The sequence below is a fragment of the Microcaecilia unicolor genome, chromosome 1, assembly GCF_901765095.1.
Source record: "Microcaecilia unicolor chromosome 1, aMicUni1.1, whole genome shotgun sequence".
Lineage (NCBI taxonomy): Eukaryota > Metazoa > Chordata > Amphibia > Gymnophiona > Siphonopidae > Microcaecilia > Microcaecilia unicolor.
This window is the reverse complement of record NC_044031.1, coordinates 647,237,282-647,262,939: the sequence shown is the minus strand read 5'-3', so window position 1 is coordinate 647,262,939 and position 25,658 is coordinate 647,237,282. Positions and strand designations below refer to the sequence as shown.

General features: G+C 43.0%; 1 protein-coding gene across 1 annotated transcript in view; it reads left to right on the top strand.

Annotated features, from left to right (window-relative positions):
- Nucleotides 1-24,238, top strand: part of LOC115460561 (double C2-like domain-containing protein beta) — a 93,174-nt gene extending 68,936 nt beyond the window's left edge. Inside the window, exons 5-10 of the mRNA XM_030190326.1 lie at nt 2,481-2,607; nt 2,934-2,987; nt 13,910-14,064; nt 20,833-20,914; nt 22,508-22,604; nt 23,293-24,238. Of these exons, the coding sequence (XP_030046186.1) occupies nt 2,481-2,607; nt 2,934-2,987; nt 13,910-14,064; nt 20,833-20,914; nt 22,508-22,604; nt 23,293-23,423 (646 nt within the window). The 3' untranslated portion in view covers nt 23,424-24,238. The remainder of the gene's footprint in view (nt 1-2,480; nt 2,608-2,933; nt 2,988-13,909; nt 14,065-20,832; nt 20,915-22,507; nt 22,605-23,292) is intronic.
- The last annotated feature ends 1,420 nt before the right edge of the window (nt 24,239-25,658 follow it).

Genomic DNA, 25,658 nt, shown 5'->3' with positions numbered 1-25,658 from the left:
CCCTTCTCCTTCTCTAAACTCCCTTCTCTCTGCCTCCCACCTGGCCAGATCAAAAAATAACAGAAAAGTCTACAAAACGTCACTCAAGACATAGAGCAAAGCTACCATGTCAGCACTAACTTCCAAAATAAGGACCCTACCTACAACAAGGCAATGCCCTACAGCATCAATACTACTATTGGGAAAACTGAACAAGCCAAATTACTAAATAAGGAGTAGCCTACTACTACTAATCATTTCTATGCACTTCATTGGAGGAAAATGCCTCAGTCATCACTGGAAACCCTCAGTAGTAAATCAGGGAATATTTCTGGTATCTCAACTACGTCCAGCTCCAGGAATTGAATTCAGACACATAATAGAAAGAACAGCACTGCAAGGACATCCCCTGATGAAGCAAGGGTGAAACGGGCCTTCCGTCGGGATCATCTTTATCAAGATAAGTGCTCACTTTCCCACATTGAAGTATTTATGAACAGAGGAATCTCAATACTTTTATCACATTTAAGTAAAATACAAAATATAAAAATTTAAATAGTAGTGGTTGGTTTCACAGTTAACTACCACTGGACTTTATTGGAGGATTTTTTTTGCCAATGAGAGAAAATAGGTGGACATAGTTGGGATACCAGAAACATTCCCTGATTTACTACTGAGTGTTTCCAGTGACGACTGAGGCTTTTTCCTCCAGCAAGTTCAGTTATGAATAAAGTATATTGACTCCTCATAATTTATTAGGATTTATTTATCGCCTTTTAGAAATAATTCACTCAAGGCGGTGTACAGTAATGAAGAATATTGTTTATTCCACCATTTCCAATTTGAACATATACTAAGTTTGTGTGTGGAATATATTCTCCAATTGTGAATCGAACTGTGTAGTTTGCCACTGGATGTACTACCAAGTAGTGGTGGAGAACGGTGATACCTGCTGCCATCAGAAAACTGTAAAACCCATCCTTGAAATCTAGTAGTTTGATCACACTTGATTTCAATTTATTATTCTTTCCAAAGCAACAGAATGTTTGGGTACTGCTCCAATCAAACCATCTCTCCCTTCTCTCCACACACAGATACATATATACACATATACAGGAGATGGAAAGAATTTCATAAGCTATACTTGATATATGTTTCCCACTTGTGTGAAGGTTACTATTTATTTATTTACTAGTAAAAAAGGCCCGTTTCTGGAACGAATGAAACGGGCGCTAGCAAGGTTTTCCTGGGAGTGTGTATGTTTGAGAGAGAGAGCCAGAGTGAATGTGCAGGTGTGTGACAGAGTGAGACTGTCTGTGTGACAGTGTGTGTGTGAGAATGAGAGTGTGTGACAGGGCCCCCTCCCCTGTTCCTAATGCCCCTCACCCCGTTCCCTCCCCTCCTTTTCCTCCTCCTTCCCACACTTTGGGTTCCTTAAGGCTTTCAAAAGTCTATGTACCCCCGTGGCCCTAACGCCCATTATCTGGATACCCCACCGCTTTTCTCCTCACCCCTCCCCCAAGATGTAATACTTTCATGTCCTTCATTTTTTTAAAAAAGTGTCCTATCTACCCTGTGTACAAACGCCCGGCATTCAGATTGTGTTCCTCTCGTAAATTTTCATTTCTTTCATTCATTCAGAACTTCCCCCCCCCCCCCCCCCCCGAACACTTTTGGTTCCTTCAGTCTTTTAAAACTCTCCTATGTACCCTGTGTCCTAATGGCCAGCATTTAGATTGTTTTCCTTTCCCAAATGTTCATGTCTTTCAGTCGTTCAGAACTCCCCCCTCCCCCCATTTAACACTTTCGGTTCCTTCAGTCTTTTAAAACTCTCCTATCAACCCTGTGTCCTAATGGCCGGCACTCACATTGTTTTGCTTTGCCAAATTGTCTGTCACTGATGTCACTGAGGTCAGTGCGTGCCTGCCTAGCAGACCACTTCCGGCAGGCACGGTCCCAAGCACATCCTGTTGGAGGTGAGAATTATTATATAGGATTGCATTTGTATCCCACATTTTCCCACCTCTTTGCAGGCTCAATGTGGCTTACAATACATCATGAATGGTGGAAATATATTAGAAAATAGATATTTAGTGTTACAGAAGGATCTTGGGCAGCATGTTGAAGAAAAAACATGATAATAGTATAACAAGCAAGTATTATAAGACAATTCAGAATAAATGTGGAGTAGTACTACTGTCTGGCACCATGAGATCCCTCAAATATCAATAGCTGCTGGTTTTGAAAGGTGGCACCTTTATTCCCCTTTACAAGCACAGTGGAATGTATTATTACAGCTTGTGTTCAGCTTTGTTGTACAGTACTCCATCTATGAAGAAGTGGTATTATTAGCAGCAGCAGAAAAACACTGAGCATACACACCAGAAGGTAGTACTTCTCTACAGTTGCAAACCATGAACACCCTTCTCTTTTTAAAAGATTGTGAATGCTGTACAGGATCTAAAATGATTCTTGAACTGGTTCTTTTCCTATGAGAATAGGCTGTCAGTGTGTGATGAAGACAAGTTCAGTCGCAATGAGTCCATTGGTGAAATCCGAGTGCCCCTGAAGAAGTTGATCCCCAATCAAACCAAGAATTTCAATATCTGCCTGGAAAAGCAGCTGCTGGTAAGGGGAAGGGGAGCAGAAAAAGAGGAATCCACTATGCATTTCTGTCTCCTGGCGCATTAGCAGAAGATCTACTGGTCAGGCACAACTAAAAGCATTGCACAATGATCCTCCTCCATTGTAATTCTCCTTATTCACCACTAGAGGTCTCTTTTTGGAGTAGAAGAATGATTCCATTTCGCCAGTAAGAGATTCCTCTGATAAATGTGTGCTGTGGCAAAACTGAGACCTGATCACACTCACTATACTTACTACATGGGGCTGCTGTTGCACCTTGATTCTACAATTCCTTGCTGAGCTGGGATTTTCTGGCTTTTTCTTTTCAGACGAAGCGTCCCAGTACCATGAATGCTGTGCGTGGAATGGCTGTCTATGAAGAGGTGGGTGCAATTGCGAGGCAGAAGTGCATTTGTATGTGTACAGTGAGGATACTGAGGAAGGAAAGGTTAAAAGAAGGGGGCAAGAGGGAAGGAGGGAGGAGAATGATGGACTACAAAAGAGCAAATACTGGTGAGGAGGTGATGATGATAAATGCTAAAGCAATGACCAATTGGTGGTAACACTGCTTCAGAACAGGCAGATACAGTAGATCCAGCACATATAATATCAATACAACAAAATAAATATCAAACATTTGAAAAATTCAAAGAGAGGCAAACCTGAATTCTAAGAGAGGCAAACCTGAATGCAGTCTGTTGAAATGCTCAGACAGTATAGAAACATAGAACTTGAGAAAATGATGGCTCATTCAGTCTGCTCATCTGTACCAACTACTAAGATCTAAAATTCCTTCTGCTCCTTCAGATACAATCCTTCTCATCGCCACTTACACTGGGAGGCTATTTCTCACCTCCACCACTCTTCCCATAAAGAAATATCCCCTTGGATTACTCCTGAGTCTACCCTATTTCACTTTCATCTGCTGCCCCCTTGTTGCAGAGCTTCCCTTCACTGAGGCATTTAAAGGGCTCTATTGGATCTTCACCCTCCTTCCTTTCTTCCAAAGTATACCTATTGAGATCTATAAATCTGTCCCAATATGCTTTATGACAAAGCATATTGACTGATCATTTTAGTAACTGCCTCTGGGCCAACTCCATTTTTGAAGGTGCTGTCTCCAGTACACAGTACTGTAAATGAGTTCTCACCAGAGACTTATACAGACACTATTACAAATGTAAAACAGTGTATAATTCAGGATTAAACATACAAAACTAAAAAGATATACAATATCACAGCACACACTATACAATTATTTATTTTATTTTATTTATTTATAGCAGCATTTGTATCCCATATCTTCCAAACATGTTTGGTTCAATGTGGTTTACAATGTTAGTTCGTGGAGGTAGAGAATTACAATTTAAGAGAATAGACAGGGGAGTAGAGAATTAATAGAGAGATCATTGAGGAAGAAGGGGTAGGTAGTTGGTGTGAGGAGTGGTTTGTTATTGTGTTAGGGAAGACTTATTATTTGGGTTTGGTTGCTTGGTTTCTTGTGTTTTATAGTTGGTTATGTCGAAGTCTTGAGCTTTGATTGTATAAGGGGGGATTGAATCATATATTGTATGGGTGAAGATGGTTCATTTTTGTTGTCTGTGCCTAGGAGCCTTTTAAATAGGTATGTCTTCAGGTGTTTCCGAAAGTTAGTGTAAGATGTTATGAACCTTATTGATTTGGGAAGGGCATTCCATAGTTTGGTGCTTTGGTATGGGAAGTTCGCGGAGTGAGCTGATTTGTAGATAAGCTTGTGACATCTGGGGTAGTGAAGGGTCAGGTAGTTTCTCACTTCCTTCAGTGTGTTCTTAAGCAGTAGGATAATCATATCTGAGAGGTATGCAGGCACTTCCCCATGGATTAAGAACCAGACCATGGTGCAGAGTTTGAAGGTTATGTGGGCTTTGATTGGAAGTCAGTGGAGTGCTGTTTGCAGAGGGTTGGCCCTTTCGTATCATTGCTTCCTTAAAATAAGTCTGGCTGCTGTATTTTGAGCCATTTGAAATCTCTTTATGACTTGCTCTTTGCAGCCTGAGTAGATTGCAATGCTGTAGTGTGAGAGAATTGTGGACTGTACATTGAGATGGAATACTTTTGTGGGGAAGTTGTTTCTTATTCTCCTTAGTTTCCACATTATGTGGAATGTGTTTGGTACTACCTTTGTTACCTGGGGTTCAAAAGTCAGTTTTTATTGATGATTGCTCCTAGGAGTCCTAAGTTGTTTGAGAGGGGGTATGTGGTTCCATCTATAGTTATGTTGAGTATGGTGATTTGTTTGTGGGATGCTGTTACTACCAGGAATTGGGTCTTGTCTCTGTTGAGTTTGAGCTTGAATGTGGTGGCCCAGTTTTCTAGTGTGTGTAGGCCTTTTTTGATATTCTCTGAGATGTCTTTAATGTCATGTTTGAATGGGATAAAGATGGTTACATCGTTGGCATAGATGAATGGGTTGAGTCCTTCATTTGCTATTGTTTTGGCTACTGGGGTCATCATGATATTGAATAGGATTGGAGAGGTGGAGGATCCCTGTGGAACTCCTGATTGTGCTTTCCAGGGGGAGGATAGTTCATCTTTCATTTTGACTTAGTATGATCTGTTGGTCAAGAAACTTTCCAACCATTTGAGTACTGCTCCTCTTATGCCAATCTTGTCAAGTATTCGAATTAAGATGCAGTGGTCAACTATATCGAAGGCTGATGACATTTCGAATTGTTGTAGTAGTATGTTCCTTCCCTGACTGATTTCTCTTCTGAAGCTGGCAATTATAGCAGTTAGTGTCGTTTCTGTGCTGTGGTGCGATCTGAAGCCTGATTGAGAATCATGGAGTATTGAGAAGTTGTTCAAGTATTTAGTAAGTTGCTTGTTGACTATACTTTCTAGTAGCTTGGTGATGAGAGGTATGGAGTCTACTGGTCTGTAGTTTTTGATGTTGCTTTTGCTTGATTTAGGGTTTTGGAGAATAGATGTTAGAATGATGTTGCCTTTTTTCTTAGGAAAGGTGCCTGCGGTCAGTAGGTCAGTTAGGTAGGCTGTGATGCTTTCTAGGAGTTGGGGTTCTTTTAGTAGGTAGCTGGGGCATGTGACCAGGAAGCAGTGAGATTTAGTAATTTTAAGTAGTAGTTGCTGAACTAGGACCGTTTTTGGGGGTGAGAATGATGACCATGATCTGTCGGTATCATATGGTTCATCAATTCTGGTGAGCTCATCCATAAACAAGTCTAGGTCTGGGTTGTCTATTCAGAAGCAGGCTCTCATTGATGTTATTTTATCTTCAAAATAGTTGGCTAGTTATTGTGCTCCTGGTTGGTTTTGTGTTTCTCATGTCTGTTGATTTGTGGATAGGAGAGAGTTGATTCTGCTGCATAGTTTTTTTGTGTTTTTGTAGTCGGATCCGATTAGTTGTTTGTAGTGGCTGAATTTGATTTTCCTCAGCATCAATTTTTATAGTCTGATTTCTGACTTCCATTTTGTTTTGTTGTCCTGTGTTTGTTACATTTGTACCCCGCGCTTTCCCACTCATGGCAGGCTCAATGCGGTTTACAGGTACTTATTTGTACCTGGGGCAATGGAGGGTTAAGTGACTTGCCCAGAGTCACAAGGAGCTGCCTGTGCCTGAAGTGGGAATCAAACTCAGTTCCCCAGGACCAAAGTCTACCACCCTAGCCACTAGGCCACTCCTCCACTCTTGTTTTGTGTTTCTGCCATAGTCTTTCAGTTTCCTGCATTCTCTTTTGTGTTCCTTTAGTTCATTGTTGTACTATGGTTCACCTTAGTTCTGTTTGATCTCTTCATTTTTAGAGGTGCTATATTGTTGAGGACGGTCTGGCATCTATCCTGCCAGGTGGTTAAGAATTGTGTGATATTATTGGGAGGTGGCCACAAATTGGAATAGATGTTGGTCCAGAAGGTTTCGTTGTCTATTTTGTCTCAGGATTCTTAAGTTTACTGGATGATTGTGGTTTGAGGGGTGGCTTCTTTCCAGTTGAGGGTCGTGAGTAGTTTGAAGTGGTCAGACCCATAGGAGCCAACTTTTCAAAATTATTGGGGGTGCTAAGCCCAATGGAAATAACCCCTCCCTGGACACATACAAGGAATACCCACAGCACCCACAGAGTCGGCTCCAATGGTCAGACCATGGTGTTTCCTCCCATTTTATATTGGTGGGTGTTATGTGGTGTGTTTCTGTGAATTTGTAGGCTACTAAGTCAAGAATGTGGCCTTTGTTGTGGGTTGGTTGAGGGGGCGAGTATTGTTTGTTGTTTGTTGTTACATTTGTACCCTGCGCTTTCCCACTCATGGCAGGCTCAATGCAGCTTACATATTGTATACAGGTACTTATTTGTACCTAGGGCAATGGAGGGTTAAGTGACTTGCCCAGAGTCACAAGGAGCTGCCTGTGTCTGAAGTGAACTCAGTTCCTCAGTTCCCCAGGACTAAAGTCCACCACCCTAACCACTAGGCCACTCCTCCATTGCTGTATGAATTTAAGGCATTCTTTTGTGCTTGCATCGTTTGTGTTTTCTAGGTGTATATTTAGGTCTCTGAGCAGCAGAATGTTTGAGTAGGATATTCATGTGTTGGAAATGAAGTCAGTGAATTCGAGATGGGTTTCTGACCATTTTCCTGGTGGGTGGAAGAAGAGGATGCAGCACAGCTGATCTTGAAGGGTGTCTTGTATTGTGCATGATAGAATTTCAAGTTGTAGAGAACTAAATTTGGAGATCAGTTCTGTTTTGAGGAAGGATTTGGAAATCACTGCTATTCCGTCTCCTCTCTTCCTGTCTCTTGTAATATGTAGGATCTTGTACCCTGGGGGGCATATTTCGTTTAGGATGAGATCATCTTCAAATTGAATCCAGGTTTCTGTGATGAATAGGGTTCCTAGATTTTCATTCTCTATCCAGTCCCTGATGCCTTCTTTTTTATTTACCACTGATCTGACATTTATGTATGCTATTGATATAGATATGTAGTTGGGGATTGACTCTTTGTTGCAACAAATTTTGATGAGATTGGATTTGCCCGTTTTGTTTGGTTTTAAATTTCTAGGTTTTTTTTGTTTTCTTGTTGCTATAGGTTCTGACTGTAGACGCTGCTGTGAGGTTGTGTAAGCTTGGTGATGCTGGTGTGTCAGATTGTTGTGGTATGAGTGGGAGATGATTGGAATGTTCAGTGTGTTTTTTCTAGCTAAAAAGGTGCCGGTACTCAAATGCCAGGCCAACCTTCAGGGGTGAGGTGATCACTGAAGGACCCACCCCACAATGGCCAGGTCCCCTGCAACCACTCACAGAATCTATGACAAGGCAGAATTGGTGTGTAGAGCCTGAGCTCTTTCATTAAAACTTAGGGTCCATCGGTCCATAGGCGGTCGGTGGCCCAAGTGTTTGGGGAGGCTAAAGGGGGTGTGATTAGGGGGTGGGGCCAGGGGCGGAGCTTACATCCATGATTGTCTGACAACACACAGAACAAAAATAAGTACAAATAAAATAGTCACAATACCTTTTATTAAATTTAGATATTAGATATGTATTATGTCAAAGAATAAAGTGGTTGCTCAAAGCATATACTAACCACAATCGCTCAACTGCAAAACACTATGCACAACTTTGTGCAAAAACACTCAGAACCTTACTGTACCATAAATATTACACTGGGCAGACCCTAATACACCAATACACTACCCAATAAGAAAACAGAACAAACAGGACTGCAACAAGATCTCTACATTGATAATACATGCTAGCAGAATAGCATATGCAAAACACAGTCAACAATATGAAACAAGGGACCACAGATCAGTAATAGAGATATGAAGGCAACAAAACCTGAACTGGAAACCTCATGAAGTCAGACTCTGCATACAGCAATACTATAAATACAGAAACAAACCCAAAAGATCAGAATACACATTTCAAAAAACTAATATAACAAAACAGCTAGGAAGACCTAGAAAGAGTCCCCCATGCCTCTATCTTTCTCCCTATAATCAGAAATTTGCCCCGTGTCCCTATTCCCCCTCCCCTCCCCCCATGACCACAATTGTCCCTCTGTCTCTGTGACCCTAATCTCCTGCATGCCCTACTCTGTGGCCAGTATCGCTCCCTCTCAATTCCCACCATCCCTTCATAATCCAGTATTTCTCTCCCCCCCCCCATCTTTTTCATCCAGCATTGTTTCCCTTCCCCCCCAGTTGTCTCTCTACTCTCACTCTCTATATCTTTCTCTCTCCCCTTCCCTACTCCTCCTGAATTCAGCACTTCTTCCTGTCTCTACCTCTCCCCTACTCTAGGGCTAGTAGCTGTCCCTCTCTCTTCCATTCCATCCAATATCTTTCCCTGTCTCTTCTCCTCCTCTCCCAGTTCAGTCTCTTTGCCTATTCCTTCCCCACTCATCAAAGCAGCACCTTCATATTTTTCTCCTCCTGCCTGACCTCCTTCCCTACCCAGGGCAATCAGAGCAGCACCTTAATGAACTCTGGGCGGGATCTCTCCCAAAGGTCCAGTCAGTGAGCGCTCTTTAGTCCTGCTCCTTCCCCCTCCCCCTTTCAGTTTCTCCCTGTATTAGTCTCACACTCTCGCTCCTTTTCTTCTGCCCTTTCCAGTCTCTTCCTCTTAGTTTCACTCTTTCCCTTTCCTCCGCTCCCCAAAGAAGAAGTTTGATACTTGCCTTGATGTCTTTCTACTGTGATCTGCAATGATCTTAGCAGGTCTGCCTTGGGAAGAGAACTCACTCGACCTTCTTTCTGTGATGACGTGTCCCACCCTCGCGGAAGCTGGAAGTTGCGTCCGTTGACGCGCGATGCATCAGAGCAGGAGGAAGGCTGAGTCTCCAAGGCAGGCCTGCTATAATTGCTAGAGTGAAGAAGACGTCCGTGGCGCTAGAGAGAACAATAGGACGGGAGTCCCAGAGCCAGCTGCAGAAACCCGAAGATGGTGGTAACAGGTCCTGTAGGCTGCTGCAGCTTCTTCTTTCTTGTGCTGTGCTGCATGCATGATGCTCCAGTACCCCAGCTATCGTTGGTGAGGCTTGTCGCGTCTGCTTTGGTTGGGGAGGCTTAGCCTCCCCAAGCCTCTTATACCGGGCACCTATGCATGGGTCAATTTTAGCGGAATATGGAAAAGGTGCCGGTACTCAGAACCCCCAAGTACCTCCTCAAAAAAAGCCCTGGGAATGTTGCAGATGTCGTTAGTATGGGAGCTGGATGAGCTGGAGGTGTAGGAGAGAAGGAGGGGGGTGAGTAGGATTGTTTTGAGGTATATGTGTCTATTGGTTCTGGTGCTGGTCATTTTCGTCGGTGAGGTCTGTTGATTTCTTGCGTAGAGGGCTAAGTATATAGGGTAGTGATGTTGGCTGGGGTAAGGGCTGTTGCTGGTTTAACCTTGGCTGGACAGATGGTAGTGGGGTGGAATTGTAGCAGAACTGCTACTGTGGGAAGGTGACTACAATTTGACAATGCTATAATTAAAGATGGTCTGCTTTAAATAAGAGGTATCATTGACTGACTCAAAACCATCTTGCCGAGATGGTGCATGTGTAGGACTACTAAGGTTCCCTTAATTACGTTGTACAGACACGCTTTGGTTAGCAATATGTGTCGTAGATTTAAATCTAATTGAATGCATGGTGACATACATGTTTTGGGTGTGTAGTTACGCCTGAAATAGAACATTTTACATAAAAGATGTGTAGTTGTGTACTGTGCATGAGCTGAAAATGGTTATTGTTGCTCAGTTTTTACAATAGATCTTTGATATATACATATGTATGTACAGTAATCATGGATTCCAATTAACTACATAAATCATGTTGAGTCCTGACTTCAGTTTTTGAATAAAATCCCTGCTGCTCTTTCAAGGTGATTTTCTGTCTAGGCATAAGCTGAACACGTTTTGTTTTTGTTTTTTCGCTCAATTTTTATAAACAATCCATGATTGTACATAAGTATATGTAGTAGTTATGGTTTAAAATTAGCTACATAAATCATTCTGAGTCTTGATTTCAATTTCTGAACAAGCTCTGCTGCTCTTTTTCAAGGTGGTATTCTGTCTAAGTCACTCTGCAGTTCTCAATGCTAATTTCTCGGTCTGAATTTCCTTGCCTTTCGGATTCTGTTTCTAGCACCTTAATTTTCTGAGCAGTCTTGCCCAACCTGAGTCCCTGTGCGGTGGCCAATGCGCTCTTCACTTTCTTTTGAGGCCGGCCTAGAGGTTACTGGCAACAGCGTGCGCTCCCGCCTGCGGTCAGGAGCTTACTGTGGCCGGCTGAGTCAGCCATCCCATTCACGGTGATCTGGATGGAGATCCTCTTCGCATTGTGCTCTTACTGGCGTGATCTGGGATGGCACATCGTGGGGTCCTCCGATCGTTGTCTGCAATCATCGTTCTGGTACAGCTGAGTCTGGAGAGGGGTTGTGCCGGCGGTCTATGGCTAGGTGCGGGTTCTCCCACGCTCCCAGTTGCTCCTCAGACATGAACGCTCGAGTGAGCATGGGTTGGTTCTCCAGGATGTTCCACCACGGTCTCTGGTGTCGCCATGGACCGAAGCTCAGGAGGGCCTCTATCGGTGGCCAATCCCTGGGTTTGTGCCTGCATGCACAGAGCCGAATTCTCCTCTCTGGCTACGTGTCTCTCTGGGGCTGCTCGGTGCTCTGATCCTCCGCCCATGTGAGCAGTGCACCATCAAGGGTCCCTCCATGCATCGGTGGGAACCGGCTCACTCTCCGTTGGGGTCTGCTGCTGGTCTGGGATGCATCTGGGCTCAATGAGGGTCCTCCTTGGTTTAGTGCGGCCTCAGTGTGACTCTACACTGCTCCTCCACATGGAAGGTTTGTTTGCTTGGGCAGTCAGGTCCGCAACCCTGAACTCCCAGTGCCGGTTCAGTGGCTGCAAGGATCTTGTCCGGATCAGGCAGCCACATCCCGGGTCTCGGGATCAAAACAAACAATCCCAAATTTCAAAAATTAAATATTTTAAACATTGTTCATAATATCAGGGGGACCAGTGCACTACGAATGCTGGCTCCTCCCACGACCAAAGGGCTTGGATTTGGTCGTTTCTGAGATGAGCGTCCTCAGTTTCCATTATCGGCGAAAATCGGGGAAGACCATCTCTAAGGTCGACCTAAATTTCATGATTTGGGCGTCCCTGACCATATTATCGAAACAACAGATGGACGCCCATCTTGTTTCGATAAGACGGGTTTCCCTGCCCTTCGCCGGGACGTCCTGCGAGGACATCCTCAGGAAAACTTGGGCTTCCCTTTCGATATGCCCCTCTATGGAAACTGAGAAGGATAAGAGACTATTTTCCTAGACAAGCATTCCGGATAATGGTACAATCGACAATACTATCACAACTAGACTACTGCAACACAACATATGTTGGGTGTAAAGAGACCAAAACATAGCAGCAAGACTGATATTCAAGAAGTCAAAATATGAAAGAGCAACTCCACTACTCAAAATACTACACTGGTTGCCAATCAAGGCAAGACTACTATTCAAAACGAGTACCCTCATTTTCAAAATAGTATTTGGAATGGCACCTGAATATATGCTAGACCTGATAGAACTATCCCCAAGAAACGCAAGTCCAGAAACCAGAAGCTACCTACTTCTTCAGCTACCCAACTGCAGAAACATCTACTATAATAAAATTCACCCTCAATGTTCTGAGGACACTGACGTCAATGAAGCCAAGCCCTGACTTCCTTCAAAAAGGTTCGAAGGTTCGTGGTGGTGAAGCCACCAAAATCGCTGTGGGCCCCGCCCTCGAGGGCAGAGCAATGCCAGAACAACGAAGGGGTTGGCAGGGAGGGAGGCGGGGGGGAGGTGGGAAATCAATCCGGGCCCCACCCTCGCGTCAAACGTCATGACGTTGGGGGCGGAGCAATGGCAGCACAACGAAGGGGTTGGCCAGGGAGGGGGGGGGGGTGTTGGCAACGAAAACCTTGCTAGCGCCCGTTTCATTTCCTCTGAAACGGGCCTCTTTTACTAGTAACCTATAAAACCATCTACACAGCAGGATTTAGCTACCTGGGCTCCAAATGGTGGAACTCATTACCAAAAGCCTTAGGAAGCATCACAAACTACCTTCAATCAGGAAAGAAATGAAAACCTACCTCTTCAAAAAATTCTATAGCTAACTACATAAGACACCAACATCCCATCCCTACAAATCTACCTCATCAAAACTCATCAGACAACCACACAAACTATCATCACACCTCTATCAAGTCCAGTCCCTATCAACGTCGCACCTCTACAAATTACCTCATCAGTACCCTTCATAAAACTACATAAATCATCGCCCTAATCAGCTCAAAACAATCTTTCTGAAAATTCTACAGACAAAAACCCAGAATACCTCTCAGAAAACTCTACAGACATATATACAAACTATCAATGTACTTTTTCACGTAATAATGGACATACTATTGAAATCCTCACCTAATACGTAAATTGTAAGCCACTTTGAACCAAAACTTGTTTTACGATAACAGTGGGATACAAGAATGCATGTATGCATGAATGAATGAATGAATAAATAAATAAACCAACCAACCAAATGGAATAATCAGCTGGTGGTAAGAGTGTGAATAAAACTCTCTAGTGGGAGAATATTTAACACAAATAGATGGATAGATTTAGGGTTAATCTCACATAAAATTCTGAACAGAAAACAGTGATTGCAAACACTGGAATAATTATGATGTGAAACTGGCTGACCAGAGGGTGTTTCAGTGGAAAGAAAACTCCCATAGAAGCTTGTGTTTCTGTTCCATAGCTAGGAGGGTTCTAAAATGGTCAGTGGTATTCATCATAAAGTATATGGGGACAGACTTAAAGATCTCAATATGTATACTTTGGAAGAAAGGCGGGAGAGGGGAGATATAGAAATGTTTAAACACCTCTGTGGCATAAATGCACAGGGGGCAGGTCTCTTTCAATGAGGATGAAAGACTCAGAAGTAACCTGGAGAAGGTGATGAATTCGTGGAACGGCCTCCCAGTGGAGGTGGTGGAGATGAAAATACTATTTGAATTCAAGAGAGGTTGGGACAAGTAAATAGGATCTGTAAGGGAGTGATAGGGAGAGTAGATGGGCAGACTGGATAGGCCATATGGTCTTTATCTGCTTACATTTTATTATGTTTCTATGTTATAGGCCCCAGTAATGGTATCCCATGCATCTCTAATGGTATTTTTCCTCTCTCTCATGTGGGATGATGGCCAGTGGCAGCAGATTGTTAATTTTAATTCTACTTTCCCTCTGCTCTTTCCTCTTTGGATGACATGGACGAGGCAGAAGGAGGCAAGTGAAGCCCCACTGGAGGAACGTGGACGAATCTTGCTCTCTCTTTGCTACAGCTCCCAGAAGCAAGGTCTCATTGTGGGCATTGTGCGCTGTGCCCATCTTGCAGCCATGGACTCCAATGGCTATTCTGATCCCTTTGTCAAAATGTGAGTCTGTATGTGAAATGGGGGATCAAACAAGTTTGGGCTGCGCTGGAGAAACAGCTTGTGCTGGGGAGAAGTTGTTGGGGAGCTATAAAGGGATTCTACCATGCAGGACAAGAGGGGCTACTTGCAGCCAGGAATAGGCAACCTCCTGTTCTCATGCCCTCCAGTCCACTTGGGTTTTTGAACTGGGATCACCAATTATTCCCTTGGGTGGGTGGGGGTGTGTGGCGGGGGGGGGGGGGGGGGGGAATTATTGCATTGTTACTGGGAGTTTATGTAGCTCAAAGTTTTTCTTCGGGAGAAGATGAGGGTCCTGGAACCACTTTATTCCTTGAAGGAAATAAGCAGTTTGTTTAAAGTACTTAAGTAAAATCTATACCAAATCTTAAGTAAAAGTAAAGATAACTGCATACCTTTATACATAAGTAAAAGTAAAAAGTACAATGAAAAACACATTTAAAATTTACTCAAGTAAAAGTAAAAAAATAAGTGCCTAATATAGTGGTTAGGGTGGTGGACTTTGGTCCTGGGAAACTGAGGAACTGAGTTCGATTCCCACTTCAGGCACAGGCAGCTCCTTGTGACTCTGGGCAAGTCACTTAACCCTCCATTGCCCCATGTAAGCCGCATTGAGCCTGCCATGAGTGGGAAAGTGCGGGGTACAAATGTAACAATAAAAAAATACTTTTTGAGTAAAAAGTAAAAAGTATTGTGACTACACATATTTATGTTTGTGTGTGTTGATTAAATTTGTATATGCCGCTAATGGCAATTGTATCACAGCATTGAACACAGTAAATTAACATCAATTAAAATTAAAATCAAACACTTAACAAAAGTAAAAACTGGCTAATCAAGAACATGTTTTGAAAACAGCTGAAACTTTTGAAAAAGACAATTGATTGCCTATCTGGACACACACATACTTATTAAAAGTGGCTATCAACTTTTAGAGGAAAGGATAAAGAGGGAACTTTACAATTTCGCAAAATGTGCTTTTGGTGTGAAAAAAGCATATTACAATCTCCTTTTTGGCAGTGAAGAAATCAATTACATCAGTTGCTTAGTTGGGAGGCGAGGGAGGCTCGTGGCTCCCACAAATGTATGCCAAAATATAGAATAGATCCCAAGATGGAGGTCACACAGCAAATGCTTTATTAAGAGAAACCCAACATTGCCAAGTTTCGCATGAAGGCTGCATCAGGGGTAACACCAATAGGGACTGAAAGACAATGCTCCCCTATTAGCCAACTAAGAAATGCACAGATCATCCCATTCCCATCCAGAAGAGAAGACCAGCAATATTAAATATAAACATTTTTTTCTTTTTAAGTTGGGCAGTGCAGAGCCCATCCCCACCCAGGACAGAATGCTTTTGTCCTCATTGGAGTGGGCTCTGCACTGCCCAAGTTAAAAAGATAAAAGGTTTATATTTAATATTGGTGGAAAACCCAGTAGCCCATCAACAACATTAAGTATAAAACTTTTTTTTTACCTATTGAGCTTTCTACATAAGAAGTCTACTGCCCTGATGGACCCTGACAGGTGTGGAGTGCTGGAGAAGGGTCCAAGCTGGATCTGAGTCCTTGTAGTGCTGCAGAGGGAGAACTGTAGACTCATCTTGGCGGGATGGGGCTGATGACAGCCCACTGCCCAGATTTCTCAGCACAGCAGCACTGTCCTGCACCACCGGCATGGGATGGGGGGGAATTGGTGTGAGCAGGCTAAGTTGTATTTGGGATCCCAGCCCTGGCGCTGCTGCCTGTCTGCCTTAGTTCAACTGAAAAGAGCTCCCCAATTGCAAGTTTCTTCACCGGTTCCTCCTGGGACTGGCTCACTGTGTCTGGTGGTGCTTGTGGTCTCCTAGAGGAGCGGCTGCAAACAACTTCTTCAGCTACAATGCACTGATCTGGCACGGGTGGCTCACAAGAGGCTTCCTCTTGCACATGGCTGAAGCACTAATACTAGTGCAACTTACTGTGGTTGTGCAGGGCAACCAGCGCCTAAGACAGGCACCTGATGGGTGGTGATCAGAGACAGTTAGGGTGGGCTTGAGCTGAGACTGGTTGGACCCATAGCTATGACCCTGCCTCGTAGCTGACCTCAGGTTCTCAGAGTCATGTGAAGAGGAGGGGGGAGGGGAGAAATTGAGTTCTTCAGCGGCCAAGTTACTTGTAACGTAACAAGGTAAAAGCACTTAAAATTGGTGCAGATAATACTCCGTTACAGGTAAGAGTGCTCAGTCTTATCAAGTACTCAGTAACGAGTAAAAGTACTGAAATGTTTACTTCGTTACTATACAAAACTGGAAATAAGCAATAGCATGACCAACTCACTCAGAATTAAAGCAAAGATGAAAGGAAAAGAGGAATGATGGGAGCCATCAAAGAAAAAGAGGGCTCCTCCAGGAACAATAAACATAGTTTGAAATGCCTGTATGTAAATGCCAGAAGCCTAAGAAATAAGATGGAAGAGTTAGAATATATTGCACTAAATGAAGAATTAGATGTGATAGGCATCTCTTGAGACCTGGTGGAAGGAGGATAACCAGTGGGACACTGTCATACCAGGTTACAAATTATATTGTAGTGATAAGGTGGATCGAATTGGTGGAGGGGTAGCACTGTTTGTTAGGGAGGGCCTAAAATCATGTGCAGGAAACAAAACACATCTTGGAATCCCTAGGGTTTGAAATTCTTTGTGTAAAGGGGAAAAGGATAGTGATAGGAGTGTACTACCGTCCATCTGGTCAATGAACAGATGGATGTAGAAATGTTATTTTTATTACATTTGTACCCTGTGCTTTCCCACTCATGGCAGGCTTAGGGCGGTAGGCAATGGAGGGTTAAGTGACTTGCCCAGAGTCACAAGGAGCTGGCTGTGCCGGGAATTGAACTCAGTTCCTCAGGACCAAAGTCCACCACCCTAACCACTAGGCCACTCCTCCACTCAGAAATTAGGTAGGCTAACAAACTGGGGAACACAATAATAATGGGTGATTTCAATTACCCTGATATTGACTGGGTAAATGTAACATCAGGGCATGCTACGGAGATAAAATTCCTTGACGAAATCAAGGACTGCTTTATGGAGCAGCTGGTTCAGGAGCCAACAAGAGGAGGAAAAATTCTAGACCTAGTCCTTAGTGGAGCGCTTGATCTGGTGTGGGAGGTAATGGTGCTGGGGCCGCTTGATAACAGTGACCATAATATGATCAGATTTGATATCAGCTCTGGAGTAAGTATACCCTGGAAATCCAATATGTTAGTGTTTAACTTTCAAAAAGGAAACTATGATAAAATGAGAAGAACGGTGAAAAAAAAACTTAGAGGAGCAGCTGCAAAGGTCAAAAGTTTGAATCAGGCGTGGATGCTGTTCAAAAATACCATCATGGAAGCCCAGGCTGGCTATATTCCATGTTTTAAAAAAGAAGGAAGGAAGACCAAATGACAGCTGGCAAGGTTAAAAAGTGAGGTGAAGGAAGCTATTAAAGCTAAAAAAAGAAATCCTTCAGAAATTGGAAGAAGGATCTGACTGAAAATAATAAGAAACAACATAAGGAATGGCAAGTCAAATGCAAAGCACTGATAAGGAAGGCAAAGAGAGACTTTGAAAAAAAGATTGCATTGGAGGCAATATAACTATACAAAGAACTTGCCTTGAGTTTAGCCAACCATCAAATTATCCCAACTGACTCTGTACCATGCATCTTGTTCCCATCCTATATCTGCTCTTGGTTCCTCTGCTATATGGTAAGCCATATAGTAGAACATCTTTAGCATCATATCTATGCTAGTTGAATGTTCTAATGCATGCTTATTAGGTGTATCATTAGTATTTTGCTAACATTGTATTATATCTCTGGTATTTGAATTCCAGTGCTGTTAAATGTGTATATTTTTGAGACTGTTTCATGATAGTTCTGTTATTAGGTTTCACTTTACTGTTTTGAAGTTTACCTTATTTATTGTATTTAGTTTATTCTGGGTTATGCTGTAAACAAAATTGTAAGTTTTATGTTAAATTGTACCTGCTGTAGTTGCCTTGGTGAATCTCTTCATAAAGGCAGTTAATAAATCCGATAAATAAATACATAAAAACAAATTGTTAAAGCTTTTTAGGTATACAAGAAGCTGATAAAAGAATCGGTTGGACTGCTAGATGACTGAGGGGTAAGAGGGGCACTCAGGGAAGACAAAGCCATAGCGGAGAGATTAAATGAATTCTTTGCTTCGGTCTTTAACAAGGAAGATTTTGGAGAGATACCAGTGCCAGAAATGATATTCAAAGCTGATGAGTCATAGAAACTGAATCAAATCTCTGTAAACCTGGAAGATGTAATAGGGCAACGTGACAAATTGAAGAGTAGCAAATTGCCTGGACCGGATGGTATTCATCCCAGAGAACTGATAGAATTGAGAAATGAACTTGCAGAACTGTTAATAGAAATATGTAATTTATCTTTAAAATCAAGCATGGTACCAGAAGATTGGAGGTTCCAGAGGTGATCCGGGGAAATTATAGACCGGTGAGCCTCACGTTGGTGCTGGGCAAAATAGCAGAGTCTATTATAAACTACTAATAATCATTTCTATAGTGCTACTAGATGTATGCAAATACTGTACATGTTATAGGCAGGTACTTTCTCTGTCCCTAGAGGGCTCACCATTTTTAAGTTTTGTACCTGGGGCAATGGAAGATTAAGTGACTTGCCCAAGGTCACAGGGAGCTGCAGTGGGAACTGAACCCAGGTTGCCAGTATTAAAGCCTGCTGCACTAACCATTAGGCCACTCCTCCCTTTTTCTATTACAAGGAACAAAATTACAGAGTATATTCAAAAGAATGGCTTAATGAGACAAAGCCAACATGGACTTAGTGAAAGGAAATCTTGCCTTACCAATCTACTACATTTCTTTGAAGGGGTGAACAAACATGTGGATAAAGGTGAGCCAGTTGAAATTGTGTATCTGGATTTTTAAAAAGGCATTTTTTTCAAAGTACCTCATGAAAGACTCCAGAGGAAACTGTAGAGTCATGAAATAGGAGGTAGTGTTCTATTGTGGATTAAAAACTGGTTAAAAGATAGAAAATAGACAGTAGGGTTAAATTGTCATTATTCTCAATGGAGAAGTGTAGATAGTGGAGTTCCACAGGGGTCTGTGTTGGGACTGCTGCTTTTTAACATACTTTTATAAATGATCTAGAGATGGCAGTAACTAGTGATGTAATTAAATTTGCTTGCGACATAAAGTTATTCAAAGTTGTTAAATCGCAAGAGGATTGTGACAAATTACTGGGCATCCAAATGGCAGATGACATTTAATGTAAGCAAGTGCAAAGTGAAGCATGTGGGAAAGAGGAACCCGAATTATAGCTATGTGATGCAAGGTTCCACATTAGGAGTCACCGACCAGGAAAGGGATCTAGGTGTCATCTTTGATGTTTCGTGAAACCCTCTGCTCAGTGTGCAGATGCAGCTAAGAAGCAAATAGAATGTTAGGCATTATTAGGAAAGGAATAGAAAACAAAAATGAGGATGTTATCGCTCCAAGATGCAACCGCACCTCAAATACTGTGTGCAGTTCTGGTCACCGCATCTCAGAAAAGATATAGTGGAATTAGAAAAGGTACAGAGAACGGCGACGAAAATGATAAAGGGGAAGAGATGACTTCCCTATGAGGAAAAGCTGAAAAGGCTTGTGCTCTTCAGCTTGGAGAAAAGACGACTGAGGGAAGATATGATAGAGGTGTATAAAATACTGAGTGGAGTGGAATGAGTAGATGTAAATCGCTTGTTTACTCTTTCCAAAAATACTAGGACTAGGGGGCACGCAATGAAGATACAAAGTAGTAAATTTAAAACGAATTGGAGAAAATATTTCTTCACTCAACGTGTAATTAAACTCTGGAATTTGTTGCCAGAGAATGTGGTAAAAGCAGTTAGCTTAGTGGGGTTTAAAAAAGGTTTGGATAGCTTCCTAAAAGAAAAGTCCATAAGCCATTTCAATGGCTTATTTCTTGGATAAGCAGCATAAAATGTATTGTACTGTTTTGGGATTTTGCCAGGTACTTGTGTCCTGGATTAGCCACTGTTAGAAACAGGATACTGGGCTTGATGGAGCTTCAGTCTGTCCCAGTATGGCAACACTTAGCAAATGGCTCTTCTGCACATGCAGTGCTTAGTGACTGTCCGAGCTGATCGTTGTTTTGCGAGCAGCTCATTTGCATGCGATTTTTGTAGTACATCACTATTTCCACTTCAGTCATTTTTACTGAGGTGGAAATAGCGATAGGTGCTTTATGGGGACTTTTGTGCATCTGCTCCTGAATCTCAATGCCAAATTTAATATTGGGAAATAATTTTTTCACCATTCCCTGGCTTGTGTATATTTTTCTGCTGCACCATTTTTCTACACTTGTCACATCAAGGGGCCAGATTATTAAACTTTTCCACCATAGACACAACATGGGAACTATCCTTTAGTACACTCAGCACAGAGACAGATGTGAAGCCAGCAAAAGTTTTGACTTGAGGAGCATCCCAACTTAATCTCAGTGGTGAAAGAAAGAAGCATCTCCCCTCCCCCTCAGGATCACCTTTTCCAGGAACCTCAAGAACAATGAAAAAGAATTTGGGCCTTCAAATAATATCTCAAATGAGTACAGTTATCAGTCACGTGTACTCTTACTCCCTCTTAGATTTCTGCATTCTTTATTTTTATATATTTCTAATTTGGATTATTTCTCCTCTTCTCATGTCCCCTCAGATACCTGCGCCCAGATATGGGGAAGAAATCCAAATACAAAACCACTGTACGGAAGAAGACACTGAATCCAGAATTTAACGAGGTAAGGTGGAGGCTTCAATGGAAGGTGATTACATAGGGCAGATACTGGAGTGGAGCACAGTGAGGGTCAGTCAGCACTCTTCTCTCTAAAGAGACACAAGTTGAGCGTTATAAAACAGACCCCTGCCACAGCTGGCACCCAGCGTTTCTAGAGCCAAATAATATGCTGCTACTAGGGAATGACACAGGGACAAAATTTGTCCCCATCCCAATCAAACATAAATAACAGTCCAATTCATTAACAGGCTTCAAAGCAGAAAGTGACACGGGGACAACATTTGTCCCCATCCTCACGGGCTCTGTCCCCATCCCCGCCCTGTCCCCATGAGACCTGTCCCCGTCCTCACCCCATCCCCGTGGGATCTGTCCATGTCCCCATCCCTGTGGTTACTGTGGGTCCCCGTCCCCGTGCCATTCTCTACTACCATCCTAGCTAAAAGAGAATCTCAACTGGCCATCACCAATGATGATTCACATATCCCAGTTAAGCTCTTAAAGGAATTTTATAACATGTGACCTTAATTACAGATGACTAAGTATAAAAGGTGGAAAACTAAGAGGACCAGTACCTGGCTCTCGTGGGTGTGGGGAAAGGGAGCAAATGTCTGTCTTTCATGAGTCTAGTAGAAGGCTCCTGCTTCAGTCTCATCTCTCTGTCCTGAAGACTGGGAAAGCTCTGCATCTCTCTCTGCTCATGAAAAAAATGATCTGTTCTCCCTTTTCTTCTGTGTAAAAGAGCAGAATCTAGGGATGATCATACTGGCAGGCAGATACAGTGATGGCAAAAGCCAGAAGGATGCTTGGGAGAGGAATGGCCAACAGGAAAAATGAGCTGATAGTATATAACTCTGGTGAGACCTCATTTAGAGTACTGTGTACAGTTCTGGAGATGTAAAATGAGTTTATCTTGTTGGGCAGACTAGATGGACCGTACAGGTCTTTATCTGCCGTCATTTACTATGTTACACTTGAAAAATATATAAACAGGATGGACTTGGTCCAGATGGCGGCAACTAAAATGGTCAGTGGTCTTTATTATAAGACAATATGAGGATGGGCTTAAAAATCTAAACATGGATAACCCTAGCAGGAAGGAAAGGGAAGATATGATGGAGACATTTAAATACCTCCAAGGAATTCAATAAATGAACAGAAGGCAAGTCTGTCAACAGAAAGGAAGGACTGAAAAAAAGTCATAGGATGAGAGTGAAAGGGGGTAGATTTGGGAGCAATCCAAGTAGTGGATGTGCAGAACAGCTTCCCAATGGAAGTGGTAGAGACAAGGACAGTATCGGAATTCAAGAAAGCACTGAACAAGCTCAGAAGACTTCTGAAGGAGAGGAAGGGACTGAACAGCTGCTGAGTAGAATGGCCATACGGGCAGACTGGATTGACCATATGCTCTTTGGCTGTTATTATCTACATTTCTGTGTCTTTCACTCTTTACATGGGAAGTCAGCAGTCCCTTCTCCCTATGCATCTGAAGTCACTGGTCTCCCGTTCCCTCTCTCTTTTGCTAGCACCAGTTCTTTCTCATGCTGCACCTGCAAGCCCTGGACACATCTCTCTCGGTGTCTTTTCTCTCTTTATGCAGGAATTCTTTTATGAAATCCAGCAGGATGAGTTGGCTAAGAAGACTCTAGATGTTTCTGTGTGGGATTATGACCTCGGCATGTCAAATGATTTTATAGGTGAGGCTATTTCTGAACCATTCTTCAACTCTCTCTTTGAAGGTAATTTTGCCCTAAAATATTGTTCTGTACAATAATATGTTGGGTGATGGTGGTGGTGGTGGGGGGGGGGGGGGGGATCTCTGGATCTCACCCCTTCTCTCTACAGAACCCTAGGGAGCCCCTGCATTTTAGGTCCTCCCAGTGCGTTTTTTCAAGCAAAAAAGGTGCTGGTACTCAAATGCTTGGCCACCCTTCAAGAGTGCGGTGCTCACTGAGGGACCCACCCCATAATAGCCAGGCCCCCTGCAACCCATCACAGAATCTATGACAAGGCAGAATTGGTGTGTAGAGCCTGAGCTCTTTCATTAAAATTTATGGGTACATAGGTCAATTTTAGCAGACAATGAAAAAGGTGCCGGTACTCAGTACCCCCAAGTACCCCCTCAAAAAAATGCCCTGGGTCCTCCCCACAGGGGTACAGCTGAAATCTTCCTTCTATCAGAACATCTATAAGTCTGGACACAGCCACCCTACAGGAGCAGGTATATCTTCCTCTTACCAGGGAGCCCTTGCACCGGCATATATCTCCATAGAAAAGCATGTAAAATTGCCCCCAACACCCCTATGAGTCTCTTGTCCCCATCTTTTGCCTCCCTCTTCATTGGTCTCAGTAGCTGTGCGACAGACTGTTTCTGTTTTTCTGCAGGTGGAGTACAGCTGGGAATTAATTCGAAAGGAGAAGAGCTCCGACACTGGTTTCAGTGTCTGAAGAATGCAGATCAGCGGGTGGAATACTGGCATGCACTGACCAATGAGAACCCAGAGCTCAGTGACTAGCAAGACCTGGGGGGGGGGGGGGGTACAGAAGCCTCAAGCAATGGCAGCCCCTTCCAGAGACTGCAAAACAGACCCCAGCACATGACGTGTCTTCCATAAACTTAAAAATGCACTCCATAATGCAGTCCTCCTAGAAACCAAACCATCAACCCCAGCTACAAATCTCCCACAAAGAATGTAAAATGTAAAAGTGGCCTCAGTCAATACCACTCCAGCCAGAACTTCAAAATAGGCCTCAAGCAATAATATCCTTTTCAGACAGAAACTGACCTCAGCCAATGATAAAACCCACCTGAAACTAAAGAATAGACCAGCCAGATAAGTGACTGCTGACATCCAACATAAATTTATGATTTCAATATTTTGTCAAATGTTATTTGAGATAGCTAGCTGCATTAAAGTTACTAATATTGCAACCCAATCTCTCAGACACTGCCAAAACACCACCTTAAGAGCTGCAAACCTTTCATCAGACAGGCTCAGGCTTTCTTTCAGTCAGATGACCACCAGGGCAGGAGTGAGTGGACCACAAATGAATGAAGAAAAACCATGTGGCAGGCTGCAGTAACAGCCACCTTTCTTTTACTCCTCTAGGATGCAGATTATCATGTAAGGTTTGGTGCCATTTAAATCATTTGCAGAGTGGCATCAGGTGTTTAATTCTTGTAATTTCTTGCATTTGTGCAACTTGTGAATGTGGAGAAACACAAATGGCTAACCATGTGGTCAAGGAGTGTCCCATACACCATCCTGATGGAAAATGAGCTTTGTTGAACCAGTTATGCAATGAATAGGCTGGGGTCTGCTACAACATCTTTAAGCTCCTCCTCCCCCAAAAAACCTCAACCAATGACAAAATCCATGCAGAAACTGACCAAACCGCAGCCAATGGCAGCAGTATTGGGAGCATCAAAGATCCTGCCCCAGGAAGGGCTGTGCCATATTGTGATCTACAAGAAAACAATACCAAGTTATCAGTCTTCTGGTAAAACAATCAACGCAGTCAGTACAGTCTATTCTAATGGGGTATGAAGCTATGTCCATCCTGATAAATGATGTGAAATTAGCATTCCCGCCTCCTGCTACAGCCTAAGATACAGTAGGAAGAAAAGGGGCAACAGACGGTGCTTGGATAAATTGAGCAGACAGTACTGCCACTGCCTGCCTGGAGCTATGCAACACCCCCAAGTTACTGGAAAATGCATCACTGAACACATGGAATCTTAATGCACAAACCAACACGACATCTCTATTACCTTGTGTGACTCTCTGATCCTTGTAAAAGGGGTTCAAGTGTACTGTACTAACGCCACAATCCAATAGACTGGATAAAGATTGAAATTGTCCGTCTTTTCAGCAATATTTGACTCTACATGATAAACACATTGTTAAAGCCTGAGAGTGTCTTGTGCTCATGTAAGATTGATTGTAGTCACCACCTTCAAATTGCTGGGGCACTTCTGCTCTTTACTGTTTAAAACTCTTCCTGCACTAGTGCTGTCGAATCCACAGGCCAGAAGCTCCTGCTGTTTCCATTCACGTGTTCTTCCAGCCCGCAAAAAACTACCAGAAATTATGATACTACAGCAGCTGTATTCACCAGTGATTCCTTCACACCACAGAGTTCACCAGGACCATCACATCTCTCAAATATTAGAAGGGGCTCAAACAAAGGGACCCAGCTTAATACCAAAACACCTAGAGAAAGATGCAACAACAAAAAAAGGATCCTATGCTGTTCATAATTATTCATAATAAAGCACAAACCTAATGCCAACAGGCTGAAAGGGAGCTGCTTTGCCTTGGGGGAATCTAGCGGAGCAGTGAATATGTCACTCATTATCATTAGTTAAGGGTTTCGGGAAATTTAATCTGGACAAAGATAAACGCTGTGTGTATGTGTTCGGGGTGGGGAACATACTGGAATATACTTTACAGACAATAGGGGTAGGGAGGGGGGAGATCACACCATCTCTTCTGCATGAAATTCTTCAAAATTTATTTAATCCTCTTTTTGGTGAGAAATTGAGGCAGGAGAGCTGCAGGGATTGGATGGTCCACAAGAGTCTGATTTCAGAGCCAGCCAGCAGCTTTGAGTGAGTGAATTCTCACATGAAGACAGGGGCTTACACAGAAGGCTTTGCCTGTGCTTCCCTGGGCATTAGACTCTTGCTAGTGACCTGGATTTTTCTCTCAGCAATCACAGAAAAGAACTCTCTGAAAGAAAAATGATTC